Genomic DNA, 27,588 nt, shown 5'->3' on the forward strand with positions numbered 1-27,588 from the left:
TGATTGATTTGTGGGGTTTAACGTCCCAAAACCACCATATGATTATGAGAGACGCCGTAGTGGAGGACTCCGGAAATTTTGACCATCTGGGGTTCTTTAACGTGCACCCAAATCTGAGCACACGGGCCTACGACATTTCCGCCTCCATCGGAAATGCAGCCACCACAGCCGGGATTTGAACCCGCGACCTGCAGGTCAACAGCCGAGTACCTTAGCCACTAGACCACCGCGGCGGGGCAGCTTGCTTGGACAGATAAACAAAACTTGAAATAAATAATGAAACGCAATATGAGAATATGTGCATCTTTACCACCCCAATCCCCGCTGAATTGCAAAGAGACGTGGGGCTAATGTGCTTGCGTTATACACGCGTTCGTGTCCTCGCGGTTAGTGCATCAGGCAGATGACAGTCCTAGAAAAGACAATAATACTGCATGTTCGAGCACTGATTATGCTCATCTATTCTACTGCGTCTAAGCCAGCGGTTCCAAACCACCCCACAGAAACAGGCAATATACCACAAAATAACACTGGTCAACAAAACAACGCTGCTCGCATGCTCGGGGGTTGACACGTGACCTCTAAGGCTCTTGGTGGGATGCAGGAGAGGATAGAGAAAAGATTTGGCTTGCCAAGGCTACGCGGGAGAGCAGCAAGTGTTTAGAGCTCGCCTTCTCTCATCCTTGTTTCACACCACTTTTAAAAAAAAAGCAGTTTTATCAGCTTGTAATGAACTGACTGAAAAAATATTTGTGGCATAATGCTTCGAATCGGATACACAAGTTCCACGGTCTAACTAAAATTTGTTAACAGGCCTGGTGAGTGGCCCTTTAAATTTAATTCGAAGGCAAACAATGAGTTCTTTTCATACAGCAACATTTATCATTACAATTTTTGTTTTAAGCAAGAAAATATTTTTTCAAGTTTTCTATTTGGCCATACAACAGCTTCTGCCTAGAAGCTCCCCATTGCCATCAATGGGAAACATGAAAAATCATTTTATTTTATTTATTTATTTATTCATTTATTTACAGATTACCTAGATCACCATGTAGGCATTACGTAAGGTAGAACGAAAATATAATCAGTACAAATAAATGAGTAGAAAAAATATATAAATACATATACAAAAGAACACAGTCACATTTACCAGCACATAAGTAAGGATCAAGAAATACATGTTCGATACACATCGTACATTGATCATTGAAGAACAGCTTCACAGCATAGATAAAATAAATCATCATCATCATCATGAGCCTGACTATGTCCACTGCATGACAAAGGCCTCTCCCATGTTCGGCGGGTCAACTCGGTCCTGTGCTTGTTGCTGCCAATTTATACCCGCAAACTTCCTAATCTCATCTGCCCACCTAACCTTCTGTCTCCACCTATCCCGCTTGCCTTCTCTAAGAATCCAGTTAGTTACTCTTAATGACCAGCGGTTATCCTGTCTACGTGCTACATGCCCGGCCCGTGTCCATTTCCTCTTTTTGATTTCAACTATGATATCCTTAACCCCGGTTTGTTCCCTAATCCACCCTGCGCTCTTCTTGTCTCTTAAGGTTACACCTACCATTTTCCTTTCCATTGCTCGCTGCGTCGTCCTCAATTTAAGCTGAACCCTCTTTGTTGGTCTCCAGGTTTCTGCTCCGTAGCTAATTACCGGCAAGGTGCAGCTGTTATATATCTTCCTCTTGAGAGATAGTGGCAATCTACCTGTCATGATTTGAGAATGCTTTCCAAATGTGATCCACCCCGTTCTTATTCTTCTAGTTACTTCAGTCTCGTAGTTGGGCTCCGCGGTTATTACCTGTCCTAAGTAGACATAGTCTTTTACAACTTCAAGTGCACTATTACCTATCTCAAAGCGCTGTTCTCTTCGGAGGTTGTTGTACATTACTTTTGTTTTCTGCAGATTAATTTTAAGACCTACTTTTCTGCTCCTTGTCTAACTCCGTAATCATGAATTGCAAATCGTCCCCCGAGTTACTCAGCAATGCAATGTCATCGGGAAAGCGCAGGTTACTAAGGTACTCTCCATCAACTCTTATTGATTGATTGATATGTGGGGTTTAACGTTCCAAAACCACCATATGATAATGGGAGATGCCGTAGTGGAGGGCTTGGGAAATTTCGACCACGTGGGGTTTTTTAACGTGCACCCAAATCTGAGCACACGGGCCTACAACATTTCCGCCTCCATCGGAAATGCAGCCGCCGCAGCCGGGATTCGAACCCGCGACCTGCGGGTCAGCAGCCGAGTACCTTAGCCACTAGACCACTGCGGCGGGGCCCATCAACTCTTATGCCTAACTGTTCCCATTCTAGGCCTCTGAAAACCTCCTGTAAACACGCATTGGGGAGACTGTATCCCCCTGCCTTATACCCTTCTTGATTGGTATTCTGTTGCTTTCTTTATGAAGCACTATGGTAGCAGTTGATCCCCTATATATTTCTTCTAGGATGCTTATATATTCTTCGTCGACACCCTGATTCCGCAGTGTCTGCATGACGGCTAATATTTCTACTAATAAGTCAATATTTGTGAAATTTATTAAGTTAAGTCATCAGTTATGCTGTTCAACTTTTTTATTGTTTTTGGAAAAAATGAGTAATAAAAGTGTTTGATCTACATTTGAAAGTAGATATCTCTCTGCTATTATCCCAGCGAGTGGAAGTGTACGGGGGTTGAACAAGGTAGCTATGGTGATTGATTCCTGCGTTAGAGTGATACATCTGGTGCAACAGTTTAAGCCTTAGTTTATGTCTACGTACACGTAGAAGATCACATCCAGAAGTGGCCTTCGTTGGTGAAACGCTGGCATAGGGGCTATAATATTAAGGAAAAAAAACCTTGCCGCTTGGTGCTCAAGTTTTTGTATTCTATTTATAAGATAGTCTTGATGGGGACCCCAGATTACACATGCATTATCAAGTATAGTCCTGACCTGCATGAAATACAAAGTTTTCTTAATTTCGCATGGCGCCTGTTTGAAATTCCTGATAAAAAAGTAAAACGTCCTACTAGCTTTTGCTATGGCCATGTCAATGTGTTTGTTCCATGTAAATGATTCAGTGAAATAAACACCAAGATACTTATAATCACTGTGTATGTTGATAAGTAGGTCACTTATGTTATTTTAATGATGTGATTTGGATATTTTTCTTGAGAAGCTCACGCTGCAACACTTTTTAATATTTAAACTCATTTCCCATTTTGTCCACTATGTGATCTAGGTCGGTTTGCAAAATATGAGTATCAGCTTCAGTCGTGATTTCTCTCTATATGACACAGTCATCAGCATAAAATTTTATGGATAATCTACTGTGTTCAACTATACTGTTTATATAGATTAAAAATCAATCAGGTTGCTGGAGAGCTTTCTTGCGGAATGCCCGAACTCACTGCTATTGATGAAAACTGGACATTATTTAAAACGACAGACTGAGTTCTATTGTTCAAGTAATTCCGTTTCCATGTTTGACCATTTTTATTTATGCCCAATGCAGCAAGCCTTATATCCAACAGCTTATGAGACACAGTGTCTAATGCTTTTTGAACATCTATAAATACTGCATCTACACGACCACTGTTATCAGTGGCTTTGGATACAAAGTGCTTAAATTGTATTAGTTGCGTGTTATGGGAATAACCTGTTAAGGGGATAAATACGTTAATTGGTAACACTGAATGAAGTATACTTATAATGGGGATGAAAAGAACAAGAAAAAAAAAAAAGCACTTATTTGGCTCAGCTTTATAAAAAATACGCTTTCAAATAGAGTACTTACACTAATCCAACGAGCACTCGATTTTGCGAGTTTATAACTATGCTCATGCATAAATTGCTACCACATTTTAACAAAATAACTGTAGCACAACCCTCTTTTGACGATTAGAAAAAACTAAAGAGAGAGATACAAGCACAATCTTCCTTCAAGGAATAGAAAATTTATCATTCTGGCTCTTCACCTTCCGAGAGACTGTTTTACTGGCTTTGCTATCACTTCCGTATACGTCTCCATTGCATACCGTTACCTTGACAAAGCCAATATACACCAAGTTGCTTATGAAGGTCTGCAAGCTTTTCTTTGAGGTTCGAATATTTTCTTATTTTCAGCCCACAGTAACTTTTCCTAAACGACACGCAGCTGAAGATCTCCATTTTTTCTACTCACGATCACAAGCCTCGGACACACATAAAAGACATGACACAGCTACATTTAGAATGGAAAATTACCTTTTTTTGTCGCGCACTTTTATAATGAAAATGGCACATCACAATTTGCTGCATTTCACTGGAAACAGATACGACGTGCAGAGGCCCTATGCAAAACAACGAAAACTCACCACAACATGTGGGAACTGAAGAACGCGAAGAGAATACATAAAGATGATTGCTTTTTGTTGCTTTCTTTGCTGATAATGCCAGGCCCCTTTCTCCACCTACAGGCTAAGTGTGAGGGATATACTAGCTATATGTGCAGACTTTTTCACTTATCTCGCTTTTTCATTCCACGTCTAAATTTGCTCCCGGTTTGCTTTGAGTCTTTGTGCCGGGAATTTTTTATTTCCCCTCCACGTTTCTCTTGTTCACCTGAAGCCTTCATCAAGGCTATAATATTCAATTTACAGAATCCACCCCGTCATCGGTCGCTGCAAAACTTCGCCTTAACAGAAGAGGCCTGTTACATGCTCCGTCTTAAGCAGATTTCTTTTGCATATAGTCCATGGGAAACCAAACAAACACTTCCATATTGTACGTCTTAAGGGAAGTTTATTTACTTTATTCCATTTTGTGACAATAGAAACACACAAATTTGTGCTTCTTTTTCTGTCTGGCTGCATGCTGAGTAATTGGCACACAAGTACTGCTACCATAGACAGCATGTGTTACGCTTGTATACTACAACCACTGTGTATCAAGTGAAAAATGCTGATTACTGCCCAGAATGTCACTAAAAACAAGCAAAAAGCCACCGCAGCCAGAAGAAAGGCTTTTAAACAAGTTGTAACTGCATGTCAATGGGTCACTGCTCCTGTGAGGCTATAGAAGGCACTGCTTTATATTAGAATTCAAAAAGAGGTCAGTTGACAATCACTGAAGATGCTCAGCTGAACCATATAATGAGGCCAACTTACTGATTGCTCCGTTGATGTGTGGCTCTTCCCCTGATTGGGAAGTCACTACAGGTATTTGGATACACTTTGAACAAAGGCACTCTTTGCCAGTATAGGTCACCTTTTCCCCACTGGGAAACTGTTGCCTGTAAAGAAAAACAGAATAAGTGAGTAAACGAAAAAATATTCTAAAAAGACTTTTTCTGAGGTCAGTTGGTGCTTACATTGCTTCGGTATACTTCACTGTGCCACAAAATACACTTCCTGAAAAAGGCGGCAGAAGAGAAGAAAGTAAAGCGCTGACTACCAACTGTTTAATGACAGTCTGAAACATTTGTGTGCAAATGTGAACAGCAGACACATGACGTGCAGCAACATGGTCAAGACAACATACTATCGGGAAAGCGAACTTCAGTTGAATACAATATTATAGGTTTGTCACTGACACAATCAGACACCTTCTTTTTGATGAAGAATGCTTCCAACAATTGTCTAGAAGTTTGCCGTTTTCGCTAAGAATCAGCGTTTGCGCAAAGCATGGTTCTAATCAGCAGACATTAGAACGCATGGGAAGATGCACATAATCTCCCTTACCTATGCTATTAGCATGCTTTTTCAGCCTGTCATTAATGCAACGTCCCGTTTGCCCAATATAGAACTTGCCGCAGCTTAGGTGTACACCACCCCTTGTGCACTGTGCCTAAAAGGTTTGGTGAACTGCTTCGAGCAGCCCATCAGTTCATCTGAAAAAAGGGTTTTGTGTGCTGCTTCTGAAAGCGCACAAAACCCTTTTAGGGACTGTGCACAATGGGTGGTATATGAGACACCCCTAAGCTGCAGCAAGTTCTGCATCAGGCAAGTAGAACATTGCATTAATTACAAGCTGAGGAAACATACTAGTAGCATAGATAAGAAAGATTGTGCACATCTTTCCAAGCACTATAATGCCTGCAATGTGAGCCATGCTTTGTGCAAGCACAGATTCTCAGCAAAAGCAGCAAACGAACTGCTGGCACATCTATAATTTTGTATACGACAGAAATACGCTTCATCAATAATATGTTGTCTAAACCACGTCGCTGCATGTCATGTGTGGGCTGTTCATGTATATGCGAAAATGTCACTTTTTTTATAGCACATTTTTTTAGACTGTCATCAAATAGCTGCTAGTCGACACTTTAATTTTTTTCTTTCCCCTTTTTCATGAAATTTATTTTACACCACAGTCAAGTGTATCTAAGCAATGGGTAAACTAAGCCATAAGCATACTTTCATCTCTCAGCTTATGCTTATTAGGTGCATTTCAGGCCTCTCTAAATGATCTCCGATGAGCCCTTGTCAGCGCAAGCCCATTAAATTGCTCTAGTGCCCTCCCCTGGGTGTCCACCAGCCAGGGTCAAGCCTTTGTCTTTTTTTTTTTTTGCCAGATACCAATTGAAACATAATATTATTATCTCGGTTTAATGTCCCAAAAACGATGGCATCATTATGAAAAATGTATAGTTAAGGGCTTCAAAAATTTCGACCACCTGAAGGTCTTTGATGTGCACCTAAATATAAGCACATGGACCTCAAACATCACCGCCTCCATCGAAAATACAGCTGCTGCAGCAGAGATTCGATCCCCCGGCCTTCGTGTTAGCAAACAAGTGCTATAACTAGAGACCTGATTATAGGCAAATATTTTGTTTCTTGCATTCCTATCATGCCACTTTGATATATGAGCACGAATTAAAGGAGCTTCATCGATTTACCAAGTCCCGGATCACTCGCGGACGGCCCGCGGACGCCTCGGCTCACAGGTGGTTATGTCACATACACGTGATTTAAAAGTTCAGAGCCAGCCCGAGCGGCCCCGGGCCATCTGCGCGCTTGATGCTGACTGAATCTGCTGAGGCGTCTGCTATGTCTGGCTATGCCGTCTGCTACCTCCATAGCTGTGACACAGGCCACAACGCCGACCCAATTCGAACCTAAACAGCAGTTAGGTAGTGAATTATACCTATTTTTGTTGTGATGCAACTTACTGTAAGTTAACTACTCGAGCGCGTGCGCATCGTAGACCGGCGCGGTCATTCCACCGCTGTTTCTTTCAGCGAGCATAACGCGTGTTTGCCCGACCTTCGGGAATACGCACATGCTCGACGTGGCTCAGAACACCGATGACAAAAACTGGGTGCGCTAACAATGCGAAATCCAGAAACATGTGAGAAGCGGACAAAAAAGCAAAGGCAGAGCAAGAGCGCATCGAAAATTTCCCGTGTCTAACTTAAGATGGCCGCACAGCATGCGCACCGCGCTGCGGCCTGAAATAAATTGTTTGGGCGGTCCCGGGCCGCCCGCAGGCCGCCAGGCACACAAAAAACGAACATGCGTCCGAGTGATCCCGGACCAGTGGGCGGAGCTTCCAGTTGGTACCCGAGAAAAACTAATGCGGCGCCGGCGCCCGGAGCCGTCCGGGACGTATAAATCGATGAAGCTCAAGGTTAAAAAGGGCTTTTATAGTGTTTTTATAGTACTTATAAATGCCTATTTTTAGAATCGGTCCCTATATGAATGTTAGTTAATCTCAAATTTTGCTTTTGGGTACAGTTGGAGGCCGTTATTAATGTTACTAGGCAAAACTGAGTTTTCGGAATTCTATGGGGTGCAACCTATACTCCATTTCATAAGTTCCTTTCAGAACTGTCAAGGCTTCAAGACCTCTTAGTCAATAGGAAGGCTGATTAGCGTCTACACATGTATTGATCCGTGTCGCGTCGTCTGCTCAGCATTTTCCCGGCGTCTGCTAGCATGTGTAAAGAACAGGAGGTGCTTCTGTGCAGCCCCAGGACAATAAAGAACGAATTCAAAACCGTGGAGCGTCATCAGGGGAAAGTAGTGCGTAGATTAAAAAAAATAATGCCCATGTGGTTCTTGGTTCCCAATGTGGTTCACTTAAAAAACAGCACTTACCAGGTCACATGAAAAATTTTACTCAGAAACTGGAAGTTGTTGTGTCACCAATGAAAAGCTTTGCACCACTCGAATTTTTTAATAGGTTTATTTACAAGCCCCAAAAGCATGACGCAAGGAAGTGAGCTTGAAACCTTACTCGAAGCCAGAAGATCACACGACGCAGACGCATCAACCCATCATGCACACGCAAGGTTACATTCACATAGCACACACATTCCAGGTCGTGCATGCTAGCGGTGTTGTCTTTCTGACGTTTTCTGTATTGTACTGCCTGTTTCTGTGGGATGGATCCGTCTATGTGAGAGCGTTTGGAGAGGCTGGCATGAATCATGTATCCTTAACAGAATAAAAAGCGTTGTAATGCTATAAAAGACAGCGCACCAAAAGCACGCCAAGTACTGTGAATGCTGGCACTGTTATGATAGGAGGACGGCGAGAACACTCACGCAATAAAATGAAGGCATCTTAGTCTCGCATTTCGCTTCATATGGAGTTAATAGATTCCGTTTGTATGTTTTAATATTTCTGTCCACTTTAATACTTTTCCTCAGGCAACAAATTGCAGAAATTACACTTACACTCAGCAACAAAATGTGTAATTATATACACACACACCTAACAGAAAAGATAATTGATTAGCCAGTGATAGTGATACACCAGAAACAACCCCAAACATTTATTCATGCGAGTAGTGAGCATTAATATTAAAAATTTACACTCCAAAAGACTTTAATATGGCAGACTATTGCACTCAAACTGAAAAGTAATCAATGAAAAAATAATTCCTAATTTGCATATGTGCAAGTTTTTTTTTTTTTTTTTTTTTTTTTTTTTGTCTTGTCTTGACCCCATAAGCATTGTTTGCAGCTATCCCAAGAGCTCCACCTGTCATCCGCTTAAAATTGCTGCTGTTTTGTTAATATGCATCTCCTGTAAGTTTGCTTCAGTATCGCAGCACATTTTAATATACCTGCCGAGTTCAAGCGTTCTGAATCCAGGATATTCCGGCAATAGAGAAGGGGTGGGGGTAGCCCCGGTTTATTCCGCCCTCACTTTTTGCACCAAAAGAAAACACAAAAACATCTAAAATAACAGGGAAAAAATATCACTGTTGCGATCTTATAATGGCTTGGAGTGGCCAAACACTCTAAGGTAAGGTTTCCCAACTACAGTAGAAGGGGCCAGTCTCAAAGATGGGAGAAAATACTCATATCTCTCGAAAATTCACATCATAAAAACAACTAGCAAAATCTATTTCTATTGAAAAAGAACTCAAGTGTGTCTTCCTGAAACACACGTGAACGAATGGGACAGCCCAGCCGGCTGCCGGGAAAGCACGGGCCGAAGTGAGGCCTGAATGCCAAAGTATAGCCAAAGTACGCAGATCGATACGAACGACGTTAGTAGATTATTTGGAGAACATTAAAATGCTTCTAGCATTTTTGTTACACCTTTATTGCCTTTAATCCACCGCTGTGTTAGGCGAGTGCCCTCGGCTAGTTATTGTGACACCGCGACCGATGTTTCCCGCGCGGCTGTTGCGAAAAACGGTAGTTCCGTTTTAGATGCGAAGCAGCTCTGACTCGCGTGTGTAACGCCCTCTGTATGTGCATCCGTACAAACGTGCCGCAACACATTCCCCTCACCACAGGTGTTGCAGCAGTGCCAAGAAGGTCATGCCGCAGTTGCGCGTTGACACCACGCTCTCCTCGCAGGTGCGAGCTGAGGTCACTCTTTCCCTCACCCACAGAACGCTCGCCGCAACCGCCGGCTGCTCCGCCCACTCGTAACACACTTCTCTCTCACTTCACTCTCTCCCCGCCCGCAACGCTCGATCGTACATCTAGTGAAAACACTCTCCCGGCTTGTTTATCTGCGATAAAATTTACACGAAACCCAACCCGCCTCCCGTGTCTTTGAGTTTCAAAGAAACGCTTACTCGAGAAAACGCTACACCGTGTTTCGCTTCAAACCGTTATTCCAGCACCAGCGTTGATGCCCGTTTCAATTGAGTCAACGCCGTGGGCATTGCTCTTGCTTCGCATCCCATTAGGGTTTCCTTCGGGTAGATGGTGCATAAATTTTTTAATCCGCGTATGCTGGCTGCACACATGCCTTCAAAACCAAGTTGTCCTTTTTTTTTGCTATCTATGATTACATTTGTGGATTTTTTGTCCACAGCGCTTGAGGAAAGCAACCTTGCCTTGACTGGCCGAGCGTTACACATGCGTAGACTTTAGGAGTTCTGCTAGTTACGTCGTTGCCATACATGATCTTGTCAAGAGTGACCGCGGTTTCGTCCATAGCGGTTGTGGCAAACGATAACCACAGTTCTGACAGTGCATGCGCTGGCCAAGGGCGTTCTTCGGAAGCTTCGAGAATGCTGTTCTCGGCCTTCATTCGATGGTTTCAGTACTTAAGTTCATACAACCTGCCTTGATGAAAAAAAGTGTTCGGAACATCCAAATTTTAGCCCAATAGACATAATGAACTTTGGCTGAAGAATTTCACAGAACTCATATTTGCCGGTTTCACATCCTTGAGATTGTACTGTACGTTAATTTGAATGAACGCCTAATTTACACTTCCAGATTTTTCTGACAATCGTACAAACAAAAGAACTGATCAAAATCCAGGAGACTTGGCAGGTGTGTTTTGATCACTGTGGGCAGACTTCTGCAAGGAGGCACGAAATCCAAAAGCTCCTAGTTCGAATTAACCGCTGTGGATACTGTTGACTCGTTCGAATTTTTTGGAGGTTTTCCCCCAAACAAATAATACACAGGGCTCAGCTGGGACCAGAGCATCAATTCAAATTCGCTACGAGTTTGAATTAACTGATTTCGTATTAAGGAGCTTTTACTGTACATACCGAAATGGGTAAGGCATGGCATAACTGACAGGTGCTGACATGCAAATCATGACCTACATTTTTCGGCACTGGCCCATCGCATCAACGCAACCCAACAAGAGAAAAGTATGTTTAAAACTAACTCGCTGAATACGAACGAGTAAATGTGATCAACCACTGGGACGACGTCGCAAAGCTCAACTACGCGTCATTTTATTTGAGCAGCATCGCCAACGTGTCGCATCGAAACTACCTACGTGACTTCTCGACATGGGCTGCTTTCAAAATGCACGTGACTGAAGTATGTATTCGGCCGCCCCGCTGTTCGCAAGCTTTGAGCCGAACAATGGTTGCACGACCGTGCGCAGCAAAATGGTAAAAATTCACCAGCTACGTTGACGTTGTCGACCTATGTAACCGCCCTTATGTCACAATGGCCGATGCCGATAAGATCAGGCATATCTTGAAAGGGATTGAAGACAATACGTTTCAGATGCTGCTGGCAAAGAACCCGTTCACAGTGTCTGAACTTGTCAGTTTTTGCCAAAATCTTGAGCTGCGCAAACAACGCGCAGCCACCCGCCACTCTCATCCACAGGCGACTTCAATTTCGGGATTGGCTGTTGCTCCTGACAACTCATCTCTACTGCTACAGATTAAGGATTTTGTCCGTGAAAAGGTTGCTCGCCAGCTTTTGCTGATGCTGCCGCTTGTTCATGACCACTCAAATTCTCCTTTGGCGCCTGCTCTCCAAAGCATCATCAAAGACCAGGTCACCGAAGAAGTTCCACCTTCTCTCCATCAGGCTCTGACTGCTGCTCCCCTGACGTACACTGCAGTCGCTTCAATGCCTGAGCTGCAAGGTTAGAGCCCACGTCGCCCGTCAGTATTGCCTCCGACCATTCATGCAGTACGCACAAGCCGACAACCCTTGGCGCACGAAGACAACTGTACTATTTGTTTTCATTGTGGCCTTGTTGGATTGGACATGTGGCTAGTTAGTGTCGCTTTCGTGTATCGACCATCTCCAACAATGTGCGTCCACCATGGGTCACGTATGCACCACATCAACCCCACCGCAGTTATTTAGACCACTACAAATCTGCTCCAACCTCTAGAATCCCACCTTTCTCTCACCGCTCGCTTTCTCCTCACCGCTTCTCCTTTTCCCACATGCATCGACGGAAAAGCCCTGTGCGCCAGAAAACTGTAAGTAGCACAGTTCAGGAGATAAAAACTGCGGTTCCAGTGAAATGCGTAAGGCCTCAAACTTCTCCCAAAAACGTTATTGAAGTTGCTATAGAAGGAACATGAAGTCTAGCCCTTGTTGACACCGGCGCCAGTGGAGTGACATGTTCATAGAGCCAATGGGGACAGCAATTCGGAAGCGACGGTAGTGTCATCTGGGTTCTGTAAGGAATCGTAAAAAGATTGTAAAATGACTATTTTACTAATAAGTGAAAAAGGTTTCGTTACCTTCTACACATAAATATATTTTTAAACCAGATATAACTAAGAATATTGTTCGTATGACTTATAATTGAGTATAAAATGAAATAGGTTTCAAAAGCGCCAGGGTGTTTCGATATGGCGGCTGGCCTTCCGCGTAGCAGACGACATTGTCGCCGTCTGCTTCTGCGTCATGGCTAACCCCGGCTCGTTGTAGCAGCTCCCTTTATCGATTTCTATCGTTTCCACATAGTACGTTACAGTAAACTTCTCAATATAAGCTCATAAGTATTTTGAATACTTACTTTAGTAAGCTGTGATGCCGCATACAGGCTGAGCAAAATGACAACGCTGGTCACACAAGCTTGCAACAATAAATCGTTTTATTGCAGGTCAATCGATCAATGTTTACAGAAAATAAAGGCCACGTAAGTAACATTTTATCACGTACAGCAGTGAACAATATGCATGCATCAGCGCTCATGTGCGAAGAAGGTATACGTACTATGCATAGCGCTAACCCAGACGTCCAGAGCACAGAAGCTGTCCAGCGCTGGCTGATATATCTACCGCACTGCACGAAACCTTCGCTGCAGTAAGTAAAGGCATACTACTTACGTCCCTGCACTTGTGTAGCTCAAGATTTCGCAACAACTCGTTGACAGTATTCGGTAAACTTTCTGTAATGGTATTAACATAATTGTGTGCCTTTCACAAGGAGTGTGGCGAGACTGTTTGTTTGCTGGTTGGCACTGCCAACTAAAGTGCGTCACTTTCCAATTTTCTGCGCGTTCGCACTTTGTATGCTTCTGAATGCCTGAAATTAAATGGGGAACGTTTTTTTCTGCTTACCATTCCGAAGTCTTACAAATAAAATCGACGAAAAAAAGGCTTCGTTCGGTTTCGTTTACCTACACGGCCAGGTGCGCTGTCGTCGTTTCGATGGTGGCGACTCCTCACGCTGTGGCCGCGAAGCTCGCAACATGACACGGGCCTGCCGGCGCTGCCCTTTCGGCAATTGATGCCCGCATTTGCCGTCGTATCGGAAAAGTCACTGACGCCTGTTTCTGCACTATCCTTTCATACAGCCAACGCACAGCCCGTCTAGCTATCCAGTGCCTGTACAGCCCGTGTCATCATCCAGAATTTTTTTCACGTGATCAAATTCATCGTGTTGCCATCCTGTTCTCACAATGTCATATTAGGATGATATTTCCTCTCTACACATCTTGCAATCATCGATTGTACCTGCGCTGAACTCGAGTTGTTTCCGTTTTCGACAGACGACATCGATGACAAGGACACATGTCGCAAAATCGCACTTTCTGGTGACACCCATTGTGCCTGCCCAGTCGACTGTTCTTGTCTGCATCTTTTGCCACTGAAAACGACGGCTCAGTGCTTTTCACACCATCTGCACTTCTAGTTCACCGTCGATCACTGCCATTCCCATTTGCCATCCTCGAGCTCCGATTCAGACGCCTCTGTGATGTACATCTCAAATCCATTGCCCGAGCTGCAGAAAAACCCTCGGCAAAGCCGAGCCACTGGCATCATCTTCGATATTTGACACCATGGACGCGAGAAGTGTTTGATGGGGGGGCCAGTCGGTAAGACGGTATGAATAATAATAATATCATTGATTGCATCTTTCTGGACTTTGCAAAAACATTCGACAGAGTTGCCTATAGTCGCCTAGTAACTAAACTACTGGTGTTTAGGATTGACTCATCAACCTTATCTTGGCTCCGCAATTACTTATCCAATCGAGAGCAGTTCGCATTTGTCAGTAACTCCAGCTTCTCTACTTATACCAAGGGTAGTGTATTAGGCCCTCCACTTTTTCTGATTTATAATAATGACTCGCCTTGTAACATTTGTTCCTGAATCTGTCCTTTTGCGGATGACTGCGTAGTGTATAGGACTATTAACTCTGGAGAAGACCATGCAAGTTTGCAACAAGACCGCTACCTACGTAATCAGTGGTGTGGCCACTGGCAAATGACTCTGAACACATGTAAGTGCTGTGTACTTTCTTCCACATCCGAGAAATCTGTTTTCCCTTCCCTTACTCTGTCTGTTCTGCTGAAATTCCCTGTTTATCTACTTACAAATATCTCGGCGTTCATCTTTCTTTAAATCTTGCCTGGCGTAGTCACATCGAAAAGGTATGTGCGAAAGTTAACAGAACTCTGAAATTAACACGCCGGAATCTGTATCATTCCCATCTCCCATTCGGCAACAGGCGCATCTAACCTTTGTGCACCCTCCATTGGAATACGCTGCATCGATCTGGTCTTCTCATCAATAATACCTAGTAGATAAAGTGTAATCTATCTAAAATCATTCAGCCCGCTTCATAACTTCGAAGTACAATTGCTCTTCCAGCATCACCTAAACCAAACATGATATTGCCCTTCCTAACTTGGATTCCCGCTGCTTTGTCACCCTTCTATACATCTTCCGTAAGTACCATTACAACTCATGGACCAGTAATCTCTCAATAGAAATTCCTTTGAGTACATCTTCCGTAAGTACCATTACAACTCGTGGACCAGTAATCTCTCAATAGAAATTCCTTTGAGTACATCACATCTTCATAAACATCTCAGTTTCAGATGAATCCTCCGCCGTACCCGAGTCATTCAATAATTCTGCGTTGCTGCGTGCCATCACACTTTGGAATAGTCTTCTTGGTGAAATTGTTTCGTTAAGAGACCCTGTGAAATTTGCAAAGTTTATATGTTTCCTTGATTTTTGTATAAAAATGTATTTTTTCATGTTGAATTCACTGCATTGTATTATAGCTTTTGTTCTTCTCTTTTCCACTGTACAATTTTCTTTGTTTTGTTTTTCCCTCGATGTTGTTTCTTTTTATGTCTTATTGGGACTTTTTCTATAAACCCCCCCCCCCCCCTACTCAATGCTCTTCGAGGCCTGTAGAGTAACATGAATAAATAAATAACCGGAGTTATAGCTGGCTGTCTCACATATGCAGTGCTAACCATACAATCTTATTTTTGCATTTCAGAAAATGACAAAATATAATACCCCTATAAAATAAAAAAATGCCAGAAATTTACAGCTTTAGTCTACATAAATTGCACACTAGTTATACTAGTTGGGGTTGTTGAGTAAAAGTAGCAAGCCTCCTACAAACTTAATTTATTGCATAATGCAATGAAAAAAAAAATTGGCACATCCCACGTACCTTGGGAATGGATATTTTTCAAAGCATGTAGGGAAGGTGACAGTGTTATAGTTGAAGAAGCATTAAATAGATATGTGGGGTTTAACGTCCCAAAACCACCAAATTATTACGAGACACGCCGTAGTGGGGCACTCCGGAAACTTCGACCATCTGGGGTTCTTTAAGGTGCACCCAAATCTGAACACACGGGCCTACAGCATTTCCGCCTCTATCGGAAATGCAGCCGCCGCAACTGGGATTTGATCCCGCGACCTGCAGGTCAGCAGCCAAGTACCTTAGCCACTAGACCACCGTGACGGGGCTTAAAGAAGCATTATGAAATTGTGTTAAAAAATATCTACAAATAATGTATTTACAGACATATATTGATCAGTCGCACATGTTTTACAAAACCAGTTGTTTACACTTGTGTAACACGCCAATACCAACATGTGTTAGCAACTGATGTGTAGGGCTTGTGCTCACGAGGATGATAGTCCTGGAGACTGCTACATAAATCAACCTCAGTGGACGGCGCTTAACTACAATTGACATTAACCCAATGTGACGGCTGTATCATATGAATGAGATCTAACATGACAAGAGAAGTACAGGGGATGTTATATGAGGTAATTGTAATGTAAATGTGAACAAAGAAAAAGTGGATGAAAAGATGTTTTTGTTGGCAAGGATCGAACCTACGACCTTCGAATAACGGGTATCATAAGAGTACATACTTGATATTTATAAAATTTGATAGTCACAACTGCAACTACAATTGAAATTTCACCAACATTACACCTGAATAGTGTATTTTTCCAAACCAGTATCGAGACCTGGTGTGGCTCTGTGGCAGCTTTTGTAGCCGTCCCCTTCCCTGTTCCCTGAACTTCGTCTCATCTCATCGTCTTCATGTAACAGTGTTTGATCTTTCAAAGTGTTTTGTCTTGAAGCAAACAAGGCCAAGGGCTTCTAAAACAATTCTCTATGAGAGCGCCAAAGTGAACCAGCCGGTGGCTTCTTTAGCCCTTAGCGCTCCCCGTCAAACAGGGCTTGTTGGGTGTCTGGAGCGTGATCCCCCACAAGGACTGAAGGAGTGAGAGTGGGCCGCCTAGTTACTGATGGCCAAAAGCCTCTGTGCAAACACAGGAGCAAGGTCTCGCACGTGTGGCTCGTGGTTGTGGTTACAGGCTTACAGCTCACAGAAGTGACAATAGAAGAGAATGAGATGTGTTACAGAAAAGAAAAAGCGGCGACTATGGTGTAGAAGAAAAGGTGGATCAGGCATATTCTATTGCTTCAGTAGGCTTCATTTCAAAAGGCGTCACCTTTCAGCTAAAGTAAGTTTAATAATAAGTTCAAACAACAAAGCCAAACTGTGCACACATGCCATTACACGGATATGATTGAGACTCCGCCCTAATACAACCCTGACTACGGCCTGATACCCGGGCCGAGCTAGAAGCTCACACACCAGACCCATCCAACAATCTCTTATCCGGCCCAGACTCCAGCCTGGGCCCGTGCAGTGCCCTAATCATTCTATTGAGCAAGGGCACGCGATAGTGCAGACAACGTAAAAGCTCGAGTCTCCAAAGGTATGCCTAATGCTCAGGCTGTTGTGTAAATGTCGATGTACATCTTCGGGTGTGAATGGGTAATTGATGACATGGTAGAATATTGACATTTTTACAAAGCTGACATAAAAGTGAAACAGAAAGACCGATTTCCGATGGCTGTAGATTTAGTTCTTGCTTAAAGGGACACTAAAGGCAGGTATTAAGTCGATGCTGAATTGACAGTCAAGGAACCTCTTACTCCCGAGCCAAGGAAATGCTTATTTTGAAATAAAATCCCGTTTTATTGGTCTGCCCGGCGTTACCACACTTTAAATCACCTTCTTAAAAACATATGTCCTGATGCAGCAGTTGCTGCCTTTACCGTGCAGCCCCCAACACTAGCAGCAGCAGAATGAAAGTAGCAAGAACCACAGCAGCAACCACGGTTGCTCAACAATTTTCTGCCTTCTCGGTTCAACTGGGCCTCGCTAGATGGCCCCACCTATCCAGCCTAACCAGGCAAAAACCCAACTTTTGAACCACTCATGCCATTCCCCATAGTAATGCCAGGCACTTATTTTTTATATGAATCAAACAGAAATGGACAAGCAGCATCTTATTACAAGTTGTAACGCACAGAAGATTTTTTTATTACTGCAGCTGGTTTGTTTACCAGTGATTAACTGCAGTCGGATGCTTTGATGTCATTGGGATCATTTACAATATGTCCCACTCAAGGCTCATGTGGTATTGTACATTTACCTCAATTTCTTGATTAGTAGAGCTTCTGCTGTTGATAATATTGCCATTCTAAGCATTCCCAAACGTGGATCTTTCATTCTGACATAAATCAATATTTGCCTTTAGTGTCCCTTTAAGGTTAGTAACACTGAAATGTTGGTCATAAATAAATATTATAAATCAAGCGGATCTATTTCGTACCGACTATGAGGTAGCTCTGATAAGAAGACCACAACGTTGAGCCAAATTCCAAATGTGGGCAAATGAAGGTTTGATAGGCTAATTTATACAAGAGTTAGGATGACACAAGCTATGGCACAAATATCACTGTTTTAGATGCCTCAGCACAAACTGTACTTATGTGCTACATAACTAAGGAGGATGATCCAGAGCATTAAGCTGGGCTAAGCTTGCAAGGTCAAAAGTTCGAAGCCACGCCGTTTTTTTTTTTTTTTTCAACAAATATGAAATTTCAAACCGTTAAGAGAAGGGCAGACGAGCTATGAATAATGTGAAGTTGAAAACTAATAAGCAGTCAAGTGATATTTTACAGTGCTAATAAAGTGCAACAGAACCCCATTATTACAGGGAAAGCACATCAGTCTAGCATGCAATGACGAAATTCAGTTCGAATAATGCCAGACCATTCCCAATTGTACATTTACTTAAAATTAGTGATAAAGGAATTGCTAAAGAGAAAAGGCTTGGGGCGCAGCGTCACTAACGACTACCTGCGGGTAACGCACTCCCTCACCAGAGCAGACCCCTTAACCCTCGGCACTTTGTTCCCAGCGGCTGCGAAGCAACTGTCCAAGGCGGTAGTCAAACCTGTGACACAGCGGAGAATGCTAAGAATCTCTGGGTCTGGACAGGCTGCCATCTGAATCTGAACTTGGCTACATTTAACGCTAGAACGCTATCTAGTGAGGCTAGTCTAGCTGTGCTATTAAAGGAATCGGAAGGCGTTAAATGGGATGTAATAGGGCTCAGCAAAGTTGGGAGGACATGTGAGCCTAATAGAGTGCTGAAGAATTGACACTTCCTATGCTACCGTGGATTAGGTCACAGAAGAAGAGTGGGGTTCCTTATACACAACAATATCGCTGGCAACATAGAGGAATACTACAGCACCACTGAGAGGGTGGCAAGTATCATAGTTAAATTTAACGAAATGTACAAGATGAAGGTAGTACAGGCATACGCGCCTACATCGAGCCATGATGATAATTTGGTTGAACGCTTCTAAAGTTGGAAATCGGAACCACTATGCCATCCAGCAAGATTTCATTCGGCTCCCCAACACGAAAGTCAGTTTCGGGAGCAGCTGGCACGTAGCAATGATCTTCTTGAGTGAAAACAGATGAAAATAAACCATTGAGTTCTGATGCACACTCCTGAGCAATATGTCGTGTTAGGTTATCGCAGTGTGAGGAAATGTCATTCTCTACGCCATTTGGAGCAACTGTTGTCCAGAACATTTAGGGTTAGACCTTAAAAGGGAAGCCAGGTTGTGTGAATAATATTTATTTCTAGATGTCTTTAAAGTACCTTACAATATGTATTCAAGTGTTCTTCGTATTTTGCCCAAGAAAACACAGTTTGGAGACATTTTGCAGATATGTATGTTTCTTCTGATTTCCAAGTTGTTTGCGGCTTTCTTTAAGCCATGGCTTATATCTCTGTCACTCGGTCACGACCGAACTCTGTTAAACTCCCTCAACACAAAACTACCCCAGAGAGTTCGACAGAGATGCATGTCGCACGACAACTTTACAAGATTTTGACAGACGCCGCAAGGGGCACTGCTGCACCTTCTCTGCGTAAAAGATCTGGTGCCTAATCGCTCTGAAAATATTTTCAATCACATGTGCGATTATATAAACTATAACTTATTCTCATCGAAACTAGAAAAAAGGTTTTGGCAAAGAATGGCAATTTGGGCTAGTTGGTTTGAATTCATGATAATAAGGGTTGCAGCGCGAGCACGAATGTGCTACAAGAAACAGATGAAAGTCGAGGTACGGAAGGCAAAGAGGACAACACGAGCGCTGCCAATTGAATTTTATTATTATGTTTACATTTAATTTTATGTTTGCATTCCCCAGAATATGTCACATTGCTCACGTGTGCTGTTCAAAGGTTGCCTGTTGTATATATTGTCATGTGTGCTGGGAATAATGAAATTCAGTTGGTACAGCGCTCGTGTTGTCCTCTTTGCCTTCCGTACCTCGACTTTCGTCTGTTTCATCTAGCACATTCGTGCTCGCGCTGCGACCCTTATTATCATGAAAGGTTTTGGCTTTTATCATAGACACGTATGGGTGTATTATAAACGTAATGAAACTTAGCTTGTACTAGCGAAAGTTTCCAGTTTTTTCAAACAACAATGTTATCCCCTTCAGAGTAGTTCCCTTGGGACTATGCACACAGACAATATTATTGTTTCCACTCTTTGGTAACAGCGCTGGAAGTCTTCAACTGGTATGGCTTTTAACTGGTTGATGACAGTCTTTTGAATACTCTCCAGAGTTTCAAAATCATGTCCATTTAGAACAGGTTTTTTTTTTCATTAAAAGAAAAAAAGTCTCAAGGACTCAAACAGGTGAATAGGAGTTTGAGAACTACAATAATGCGTTATGAGATCAAAAATTCACTGGCGTGTGACATAGTGCATTGTCATGAAGCACCCACTTGTTTGCAACGTCTCCCTAAGCGAGGTTTGTCTTCAACGTTTTCAAGGCATTCCAAAAATGGCTCGTGCCACGGGAAAATTAGTGCTCTCTAACAGTATATGCTTGTTTCAGCTTTTCAAAAGTCATACTCGCAGACTCACAAGTTTAACAAAAAACTTCATGGCACAACACTGCACTAAATTCCGATCCTCCATTTCTGTAACACATAACAAAAACACAAGTTTACTTATAGCCCTGTCCAAAACTACTCTGTTAGCTGTACGGAGCTTCAATTCTGACTGAGGATGTGGAAGGGATTAAAAAACTGGTTCTAGCACAGGCCGTTAAAAGCAACGTCATCAGATCACATGCATTGTTGCCAGTCTCATTGCTTTTCTAACACATCTCGTACACCAGCAAGCATGTTTGCAGTACCATACACAAGAGTGCTGACAACACTACGTTTGTTTTGGTACGCTTTTTCTCTATGTACACCTACTGTCAAACGCATTGCAAGTTGTTGCTGAGCTTTTCCGTCAAACGCATTGCAAGTTGTTGCTGAGCTTTTCCAAGTCGAGTTACAACGTACATCACGATGTCATTTACAATATCAAATAACGTAGCAAATTGGGTTAGTTGAAGCATACTCATGCAGTGCCAGCACAACTACCGGCGTCGACGAAGAAGAAAGAAAACTCTCGTCAACCACTGCAATAAATTTTGGCAGTGAAGTAGAATAAGAAACACAACAATAAGAAGTGAACGAGTTGCATAGATGTAAACACCAAGGTGCACACGAATAGAATGACTGCCACGAACTCTGAGAAACTTTTTCGAAATAGTGTCACAATAGCTTTTCGCTAGGCATGGTGTGGATAGTATATACACTTGTATTTGTATTTACTTTACATTAAATGTAGGTTATGAGCAGATTATGCAGTGAATGAACTATTAATATTGATACAGTTCATTGCTGTGATCACTGCAACTGTTTTGTGTTTGCAGCTTATTTGGATAACAGATCACTGGGGACAAGAGTACTCCCTTCTGCCGCTAACGAAGATCACCATACTTCCTATGAAAAAAGCTTCGGTTAACTTCTTTAACGCAAGAGAGACCATGTGACAGGGAACACATCTCTGTTTCCATAAAGGCGAGAGTGTTAAACGGAGCTCACGGTGCCCATGTGACAGGGGTATTAGTTTTATCATTAGTTATTTAACTGAAGGAACATGCTTGTCCACCCCAACCAAGGTTTCGTCTCTGAATAGAACCAAAATTTATAGACCGAGAAAGAAGAAAAAGAAGGACATTTTATTAAAAACACTTATAATTCTAAATTTACCTTTTAAAGTTAGCCTTACTGCACTCATGTTTGTAACTCCTGCAAAAGTAAGCAGGATGTTAAGTTGCAGCTGTAGCATGTTATGATCACTAAAGCCATCGACTTGTGTAATAGGCCTTACGGTACCAGGAACATTTGTTAGTAACAAATATAGACTCTTGGAACCGCTAGTGGGTTGCACAATGACTTTAAAAAAATTGAAATCCAAGGTAAGGTTAATAAAATCCTTCACATCTTTGCAAGAGGAGGACGAAAGGGGCAGTTGAAAAATTACCAAATAATTACCAAATAAATGCGATAAGCAAGACACTGTTTAGAAGCCTTCTTCCCTTAGCTGTTCCATAAAGGAAGCACCATCATCTGGTGGACAATTACAAGCACCTAATAATATTTGAGTGGAGGGTGATGAGCAAGCAACTCAAACAATTTCGAGTGTGAAGTAATTATGCGCAAGTGAGGATATAATGTTTTTGTTAACGGCAACCAAGACGCCATAACCACATTTTCCAGTTCAATCGTGCCTGTAAATGTTATACTGCATGTCGTTATTGAGACCCTTTTTGTTAAGTATACCGAGAATTGGCCATGCTTGTGTAATGCCGTTTACAGTTGGGCACTCCAGTCCTGTGGCTCAGAGTCGCCAGATGCTGAGGCCGCTCGCAATCGGAGCTGAGAAGCAGAGTACCAACTAGATATGTTGGCGATCTCGGAGCAGCTACAGTTACTCTATATGCCACCTTTAGGTAGCAGACTTGCGCATACTATTTCTCTGCACTGCGAGTGCCGCTATTCGGCGAGCACCGTCTCAAAGCGACACCAAATGTTCAATTTCAGACGGCAAAGCCAACATTACAGGCACAATGGCGCGGCGCCCGCGCATTCTCTGCTCGCGCCGACTTCAGTCTCATCATGACCGCCATTAGGAGCTTTAAGCTTGTATGTATGCTTCTTTATGTCACCGTGTTACCAGATAGAGTCTGCGCATTCTTTACAGAATGTAAACTTTTACCTAACGTAAACTACCCGCCAGATAGACTTTACGTTTGCGGCGCTACCTCGAAAATTCACCTTAATTCGTAGGGACTCGCGATATCCCCATTGCGGAGACTCCAGACATCGAGTCAAATAAGCCGAAGTGGGAGCGCCAATGCGATTACATTGTTTCAGCCAGATTACCAAGCTAGAATGGCCAGAAGGTCAAAGCCACAAACGTGTAAACCCCTCACAGACTGGATAGGTGGCACCATCTACCAGGGCCAAATGAACCAGGTGGTCACAAAATTGTTATTGCAGAAACAATGCGCATCGTATGTCTGGTGTAAAAACCGTGCAATGCCATTATTACAAAGGAGTTACCTTTTTAATCATTTTCATCTGGTCTAATTGATTGTTAAGTTTAATGTCTCCAAACTACCATATCATTATGAGAGATGCCGTAGTGGAGGGCTCCGGAAATTTTAACCACCTGGGATTCTTTAATATGCACCGAAATCTAAGCAAACGAGCCTGAAGCATTTTCGCTACCTATAGCAATATACCGCCTTACTGCAACAGTGCAATCTCGCTCAGCGTGCACCAATTAGTCTGCGGCACGCCGCCTGCACCTGAACATTGTCCCGTATCTTTCTTTTGTGTGCGTGACAAGTGGCTTCACTGCACAGCCGTTGAACGTAATGCCGGCTCTATGAGCAACTTTGCTACTATTGGCAGTATATAGAGTAACTCTAAAAACAGCGTGCCTGTAGTGTCATCGTGCAGCCAGCGTGGGAAGCCGCTGGGTATACATTCTTGTGCCACATCAACAATTGGTGCAGATTATTTCAGTGGACACCTCCGACGAAGTATTGACTCGGCTACAGCTTTGCGAACTCAACACAAATCTGGCTGTCGTCATCGTCTGAGCTGCTATCTTCAAGGTAAACCATGTGGCTATCTGCGAGCTGCTGTAATGATAGCATTAGGGCTTTTAGCTTATACGTAAACTTCTTCCAATACCGGATAGAATCTGCACATGCGTGGGTCCTCACGGAATGTAGATCTTTACGCAACCTAAACTACCTGCCGGATAGACTTTAGGTTTGCGGCCCTATCTTACACATCCACCTTCGTTTATAAGAACCCACGATATCCACATGGCGAAGACTCCTGCCGTGAAGTCAAAATAAGCCAAAGTGCAAGCGAGCGTCAATAGCAATTACATTGTTTCAGACGAATTACCAAAGCTAGAATGGCCTAGCACATCAGTCATAAATGTGTGAGCCCCTGACAGGCTGGATAGGTACTGCCATCTAGGAGGACCAAAATAAACCAGGCAATCCCAAAATTGTTATAGCAGAAACTTCGTGCATTGCACGTCTGTACTGCTACTCTCCGATTGGCTGCTGCGCGGACTGTGCCTGGGTACGCGCAGAACCAGTGCAGTCTCCTAGATAGTCGCCATATGTGGCAGATCGACGGTGGGGTATGGACGAAGCAGAGCGGCAGGTGCGTTGAAGATGCTTGCGCTCGGCTTCCTTGGCTTGCGTCTCATCGATGTTGCCACGCGCCATATGCATTCTCGAACCCGATCTGACACATGGATGCATGCACAAACGAACGGACACACAGGCGGATGAACGGACAGATGCTTCATCCTGCTCATCACTATTCATTCCGTAGATATGCTGTGATTTTTTTTATTTGAGAAGTGGTATGGTCGCCGGGAGCCGGCTTAAGGCGTACAGCGCTTCACCTACTTGGCCTACACATCGTGCCGAGCCGCTTGCGCCCACTCCACTTTAGACCGTGCACAAATGTGGCAAAAAGCCTGACGCATCAGCGCGATAATGCACGCTTTCTGCAAGAGATGCTCTAGCGGCCCTCGCAGCTGACAGCGGTGCATTTTGGCTGCTGCCTAATTAAGTTTTGTGTTACGCTAGCTATCTCAGTGCCCGTGATCGACAACGCTCAGCTCCGTAACAATAAGCCGCTTTCGTTTCTGCAAAGCGATGCACGCCTCAGCACTCTCAGAGTCGCTGGCTATTAAAAGCGTGCAGTAAGCTTAAAGCAGCGCTACACCACACACATAGGCTTTTTGTCGCAATAAGTCGTACTGGGACGCCTTTCGGTAGTCATCCCATCACCTTCGTTCTTTGCCAAGGGTTATCAAAAAAAGCACCACCACAATCGCGCTGAAGTCTGAATAATTTATCCGCCGATTTCGTGCTTTTGCAACAGCGCAACTGTATGCAAATGCTGCAGCACACATGTACAAGATGGCCACCATTGCATAACATCCGCTCACGATGCTTGCTGTCAATATTACTTCATTTCAGAACCACCTTGTGATGCAGTAATGGGACAAATTAGACAAAAAAGAGCCGTTTGGAGCCGTAGGGTGCAGTAATTTCCAGTTGGTTTAGGTTGGCGCAATTGATGCAGGTTTCCCACCACTGCAGTCTCTCCTTCTATTGTCCAGCATGGTGAGTTAATTGGCCACCATCGACGCTTCTCGGTCTCTCTCCTTTCGGCATGACTCGGAAGGGCATCACAGGAGGAGCAAATAGCTAGACCGGTAATAGGCCAGAGGGTCTTTAGTCTCACATTAACTGGGTCTAATTGCACAGGGTCAATTTTCGTCCTGTCTGTGAACATCTTAAAGGGACTCTGACCTGGTTTGAGAGCCATTTCGGACTGGCAAGAGAAATGCATCCACTGGGCAATCACGTTCCTGTCTGCCAAGATTTGCAACTCTACGCGCCCTGGAAGGAGGTGCAATGTTAGACTGAATACCGCTTGGCCCTCATATCCCGGGCGCGTGCCCCTGCATAATGGAGGTAACATACAACAAGAAATCGTCCTGCGCAGAGACTTAAAAAAAGAATGGCCCTCCACACTCATGCGCCCCCCCCTCCACCCCAAGAATTTTATTCGCCATGCATAATATGATCATTTGCCTGTCCTACCCCCACTTTAGATAAAGGGGGCTTGGGTATGTCATGCAAGTGTAACCTTGTGTGCGCATGACGTGTTCATGCGTCTGCGTCATGTGATCTTCCGGCTCCGAGTCGCTCCGATACCAAAGAGGGCAGGGAAGGAATTCGGCTTGCGAAATCTACACCGGGTGAGTGGCAAAGGTTACAAGCTCACCTCCTCGCATCATGCTTTCGTGGCTTGTAATGAACCAATTCAAAATTCTAGTGGTACAAAGCATTTCATTGGGCACGTAACAACTTCCAGTGTCTAAATAAAATTTCTCACATGACCTAGTAAAGTGCTGCTTTTTATTTGACAAACAAAACAAAAACCAAATGGACTTTTTTTTTTAACCTATACTCTACCTTTGCCTGATGATATTGCACGGTTTCACGTACGCTCTTCATTGTCCTGTGGGCTGCACAGAAGCACCTCCTGCTATTTACGCATGCGAGCAGACGCCGAGAAGATGCCCAGCAGACAACGCGACGCAGATAAATACATGTGTAGATGCTAATCGGCCTTTCTATTGGCAATAGGGGCCTTGTAGCATTGACAGTGCTGAAAGGACTGTCAATGCTACACAGAAGCACCTCCTGCTATTTACGAAGTGAAGTATAGGTTCATTGTAGAACAGTGCAGAGACGAATTACAAAAAAACATCTGAACAACAAGCGCTGGCTGACAACTGATTGCTTTATTCAAGTGGAACAGAAAAGCAAAAATGAACGCGAAACACTGTGTGCCAGAATTGATAAGTTATCGTCGAGTGTATGTCTTCTAGCAGTATGTGCACAGTCAAGCACCGCATGCCATTTGTCACTTGCAAAAATAATGTTATTCCATTTCGCTGTGATGTGGTAAACCTTATGTGGGACAAATGGGACACTGCCTCAACATACGCCTGCGTGAGCACCATACCTTTTTAAAGGGTGCGCATTCTCCCATTTGTCCACCCACTGTGCCACCTGAGAGTGCATCCCAGATTTTCCGCACGATCATTGTTTTCAGGGACAATTAATCGCGCATCAGAGAAATAGCGAAAGCCTTTGCCATCAGCGAAAATGGTGTCGTGTGTGTTAGCGCACCGTCGATTGCATTACTGGATTGTGAGCTGGCATATTTGGAAAAAAAATAATCTTACATATGTCCTCTTTTGTCATGCGCATAAGCTGAGCACGCATGTTTCTTTCTTCTTTCTTCCCTTTGCTTTTTCGTTTCACTTAAATGAAGCAATCAGTTGTCAGCCAGTGCTCGTGTTGTTCAGACCTTCCTTGTCATTCGTCTCTGCGTTCTTCCACTATGAATACCAACCAACTAGCCCACCTCTCCCTTTTGGTGGAGTTGATTGATTTGTGGGGTTTAACGTCCGAAAACCACCATTTGATTATGAGACACATTTCTGTCTCTAGTCATGATTTACCCATTCTTTCAGATAATATAAAGAAATTAACAAAAGGCAGTTTGGCAGAATTTGCGATGTATGCGAACTTCCGATTGTTGGTTGCTCCAACATTTTGCACACTATCTCTGCTAGCAGACTTTTGCCTGCAACGCCTACTTTAAAAGCTTAGTTCGAAAGCTGAATTCAGCGATCATGTTTTCCAGCCAAAACAAATCGTGAATTTTGTCACAATGGGAAATATTAAAATCTTTAATTTAACAGAAAGAATGGGCGAATAGTCGCATCACAACATACTGACTTAGCGAGGAGCAGGCGACAGATTGCCTGTTTGTCAGCACT

The 27,588-nt window shown here is 43.4% G+C and overlaps 1 protein-coding gene across 2 annotated transcripts in view; it reads right to left on the bottom strand.

The window, feature by feature from the left end:
* Positions 1 to 27,588, bottom strand: part of Unc-115a (actin binding LIM protein Uncoordinated 115a) — a 424,168-nt gene that overhangs the window by 307,986 nt on the left and 88,594 nt on the right. For both annotated transcript variants that reach the window (XM_037426516.2, XM_037426515.2), the window contains exon 4: positions 5,147 to 5,271. In XM_037426516.2, the coding sequence (XP_037282413.1) occupies positions 5,147 to 5,271 (125 nt within the window). The remainder of the gene's footprint in view (positions 1 to 5,146; positions 5,272 to 27,588) is intronic.

The sequence above is a fragment of the Rhipicephalus microplus genome, chromosome X (genome assembly GCF_043290135.1).
Source record: "Rhipicephalus microplus isolate Deutch F79 chromosome X, USDA_Rmic, whole genome shotgun sequence".
Classification (NCBI taxonomy): Eukaryota; Metazoa; Arthropoda; class Arachnida; order Ixodida; family Ixodidae; genus Rhipicephalus; species Rhipicephalus microplus.